Source organism: Musa acuminata, chromosome BXJ1-2, assembly GCF_036884655.1.
Source record: "Musa acuminata AAA Group cultivar baxijiao chromosome BXJ1-2, Cavendish_Baxijiao_AAA, whole genome shotgun sequence".
NCBI lineage: Eukaryota > Viridiplantae > Streptophyta > Magnoliopsida > Zingiberales > Musaceae > Musa > Musa acuminata.
This window is the reverse complement of record NC_088328.1, coordinates 27,092,641-27,096,623: the sequence shown is the minus strand read 5'-3', so window position 1 is coordinate 27,096,623 and position 3,983 is coordinate 27,092,641. Positions and strand designations below refer to the sequence as shown.

The 3,983-nt window shown below is 48.4% G+C and overlaps 1 protein-coding gene across 1 annotated transcript; it reads left to right on the top strand.

Annotated features, from left to right (window-relative positions):
- Positions 1 to 610: 610 nt before the first annotated feature.
- LOC135606367 (transcription factor MYB97-like) lies at positions 611 to 3,224 on the top strand. Its single transcript, XM_065097397.1, has 3 exons — positions 611 to 1,014; positions 1,095 to 1,794; positions 2,673 to 3,224. Exons 1-3 carry the CDS (start codon positions 646 to 648, stop codon positions 2,945 to 2,947), a joined length of 1,344 nt encoding a protein of 447 aa, XP_064953469.1. The 5' UTR covers positions 611 to 645; the 3' UTR covers positions 2,948 to 3,224.
- Positions 3,225 to 3,983: the final 759 nt, after the last annotated feature.

Genomic DNA, 3,983 nt, shown 5'->3' with positions numbered 1-3,983 from the left:
GGGGAAGGACAGGTGGCGGTGGGCTGGAATGAAGAGGGCTGGTGGGCAGGGCGAGGAGCAACGTGTTGTTGTCGTGTTTGACAGCGCCGAGGCGGAGAGGGAGGCGGGCCACCACGTGTGGGGTCACCCAGGCGTACGCGGACCGATCTCCATGGCCCACCTCTTCCCTCGCCCGCTGTCTCTGCTCCCAATCAATCAAACGATTAGTGGAGTAATTATAGCGATTAGTAACATTTCGATCCTAATCCCCTGGGCCCCTCCGCCCCCCGGAGGTCCTCGTTGGCAGCATCGACACCCTTCGCGCCACTCAGATCTTACGTGTAACCAAAACGCCTCCCTCCCTTCCATACCCACCTAAACAACCCCGCCCCGTTTAAACGTGTCTGCTCCCCGTTTACCCTATACGAAACGAGGGCGGGCCCCCACCTGTTGGCCTGGACCCACTGCCAGGTGGTGCCCTCGTGATTCAGGTGGGGCCCCCAACCGCCACCTCCTGTTTCTGTTTTGTTTATTTAATTATCTTAGCTTGATTATCTATATATATACGTATTTTGTTTCCGTTGGTTGTTTGATACAGATAGAGGAGTAGATATAAATATGGAATCCTTCGGAGGAGCTCAACGGAAAGCAAGCAAGGAAGAAGCCATGACGGGCGAGGAAGGAGGAGAGCCATCGACGGTGGAGCAGGCGGTGGCGAAGGGATCCGCCGTCGGAGAAGGAGGTGGAGGGGGGAAGAAGGGGGGAGGCAGAGGAGGAGAAGGGCTGAAGAAGGGGCCGTGGACGCCGGCGGAGGACGCGATTCTGGTGGAGCACGTGCGGCGGCACGGGGAGGGGAACTGGAACGCCGTGCAGCGGCACAGCGGGCTGGCCCGCTGCGGCAAGAGCTGCCGACTCCGCTGGGCCAACCACCTCCGCCCCAACCTTAAGAAGGGATCCTTCTCTCCCGGGGAGGAGCTCCTCATCCTCCGCCTCCACGCCCAGCTCGGAAACAAATGGGCCCGCATGGCTGCCCAAGTACTCCTCTTCTCCTCCACCTTCCTCCCTCTTCTTCTTCGTGCAAAATCTCATCTCCTTCGTTTCTTCGGCCATGGCAGCTTCCCGGAAGGACCGATAACGAGATCAAGAACTACTGGAACACCCGCCTCAAGCGGCGCCAACGTGCTGGTCTACCTATCTACCCACCGGAGATGCACGACGACGCCAGATTAGACGGCCACCACCACCACGACCCGCAGCGTCAGGTTAATACAACGTCGCCCGTAACGCTTCGGCAGCTCGCCGCGGAGCTCCCATCTCTGCAGCTGCCCCCGTTGGTGGATCCCATCGCCTTCCGCCCTCTGTCGGGAATCACTCTCTCCCCGTTCCCGCAGAATCCATTCGCCTCAGAGCTCGGTCTCGGGTTCCCGCCCTCACCCGCCTCCCAGCCACCCACCCCGACTTCTCTGTTCCAGCCGCCGCAGCAGCTAGGGTTGGGGAATTACGCTATGAATCAGCCGCCACCATTTTTGCCAGCGTTTGCCGTCAAAATGGAGCTCCCTTCATGCCAATTGTTCGCTGAGCCCGTCGGCCGCAGCGACGAGCCGAGCAGTTGCGGCCTATTAGAGGCTCTGCTGCAGGACACGCAAACCATAGAGGATATGAAAATTGCGGAGCTCTTAGAGCTGCAGGAGGCTGACGAGGATGGCACGAGGTGGGAACAGCTTTTCTGCGATCGCGGTAACGATGGGGAAGGGATTAACGAGACTTCTCAGGGCTGTTCTTCTGCCAAGTTCGAAGGCTTCGATTGCTGCATGGGTGAGGCTTACCAACCTAATCCCTCTGTTTCTGTTTCATGCTTAGTAATAATGAGTTCCTATTAAAATTGAATTCATAGAGTAATGCCTGAATTCGCAGTTTTTTCGTCATATCTTTCTTGTTAGCTTGATCAACCTACTTTCCTGTTCCTATTGCATGCAATGGTAATCTCAGCATTAGAAATAATATGAGTACTGATTTCTTTGATCATGCCTAAAGTTAGAAATAATACTTCAAAAGATTTGTAATCTTTTGTTCCTACAAAGTCTACAGTCCATCTTTGACATATGTGTAGTTTCTCCAGCATTGCTAAGGTTGTGAATGAATGCATGGAGTGTAAATGTTGGTACCTCCTCTGAGTGCCTCTTTGAACTCTTCTATGCCACTCTCTTTTCTGGAAATATTCTCCCTTGCAGGTCTGTGTCTGAGGACAGACAAAGATGGATGGAATTGCAGGACACTGACTGCTTTTACCTTTTAGTACTCTTCATGATTCCTTCCCTTCTGATCTATTTCTCTCCACTTGCCTTTTCCTAATTCTTCAGCTCTTTCTATGTATCTCTTCTGAGGCCTTCCTCAAGTGTCCACTTCTATTTCACTAACCAAATCATAGATCACCACGCAGCAACACTTGGCCATGTTCTTCATGGCCCTACTTTCCCCTTTTTAATTAGCATTTGGTCCTACAATTTGAAGACTGCTTCTCAAAGCCAACCATAATTTTCATGCTCCTCCCTCCAATTTTCTGATGCATATAGATATTTCAATTTCTTCTATGATTTATATTCTTCTTTTGAGAAGCATATTATCAGCATTTGTAGAGCTGTTAAAACTCATAACTTAATGCTCCATTGCTAATTGGCCAATGGTTCCATCAGGAACAAAGATCAGAAGTGAGCAACCGGGCGATGCTAGTCTTGCGAAAGATGACATAGCCACACTACTTGATATCCCGGTATCAACGATGTCAATGATTCCTGACTGGTGCAATAGCGATGGCAGGGACATTTCCAACGGGCAGTCATTGGTCACGACGAGCGATGAAATCGGACTTGACATACATCAGTTGGCTTCTTCCCTCTCCGCCGGATCCACAGATCAAGACTGGAACATCAGCTTGTGGCCATGGAACAATATGCCAGGAATCTGTTAGACCTTCATGTAAATGAGCATTGGTTCTACAGTAAGGTTAGTTCATACTGTGTATGTTTACGGCATGTAACTCATTGTTCTAGACCTCATAGTTGGAAGTAAGTTGCAATTAATTACTGTGTATGAACTTGTACCAAGTGGTTGTGTTGGATAGTAAGTAGTGAAATCTGTGTTTCTTCGTTTTTACCATGCACCATAACCAGGAGTTCTCAACTACTGAACAAGTAACGCTTGATTGGTTCTGAAATCTCATGTATGTAATCAATGTTTGTATCAACATGTCTTCTGTCTTTCTCAGTTTTTGCAACCTAGTTTGCAAGAAAGAAGATGAATAGACAACAAGGATATCAGATCATGACATCCTAGGTTGAGCTAATTTTAGTTGGCTGAAAAGAGAAGCCTTGTTAATGACTGGGGTGTCAATGCCTAGAATAGTAGAAAAGGTTTATCATGACTAATGTGATCACAGGATTATGATTGATTTGGGGAGAAGTCTTGTGGTGATGGGAATACATTGTTATATATACATGCTATCTTGCCATGCATTGTCACCCACTTCCACTCACATTTGGTGATGGTTCCATTGTTGGCCCCCTTCCTTGGTAGGGAGCTTTTAGAGTCAATGATACTTCTGACATTACTTTGATGGCAAAAGCTCTACCTGTTTCCAAAAGTTATCTCCACTATCTGTGTGCACAAGCTATCAATTGGTGTCAATCATGGGTTCACCTAACTTACATCAAATGTGGAGATTCTTATATAGACTGTTTCCAATGGCTCATGTAAGCAGCTTCATTGTCTGGTATGGTTCTGAGAAATGAAGTTGCTCATTTCCAGGGATGATGTACATGAGCTGATTTTTACTTTTCTCCTTCAGTGATTTCTGTTGACAGAGTAGTGTGCATTTAGTTTCCATGACCATGGATACCTTCACCATGCACACACAAATATATGCCTGGCTTGGTTTCTGCTTGTTTCAAGCCACATATTTCTCCCACAGTTGATATACTTGACTAGTTTCTTTGAATGCACATATT

Bases quoted from the DNA above. Each gene is read 5' to 3' on its own strand.
- LOC135606367 (XM_065097397.1), top strand. From the start codon at position 646: ATGACGGGCGAGGAAGGAGGAGAGCCATCGACGGTGGAGCAGGCGGTG. The intron at 1,015-1,094 runs GTACTCCTCTTC...CGGCCATGGCAG, and splicing joins GGGCCCGCATGGCTGCCCAA to CTTCCCGGAAGGACCGATAA. The intron at 1,795-2,672 runs GTGAGGCTTACC...TGGTTCCATCAG, and splicing joins AGGCTTCGATTGCTGCATGG to GAACAAAGATCAGAAGTGAG.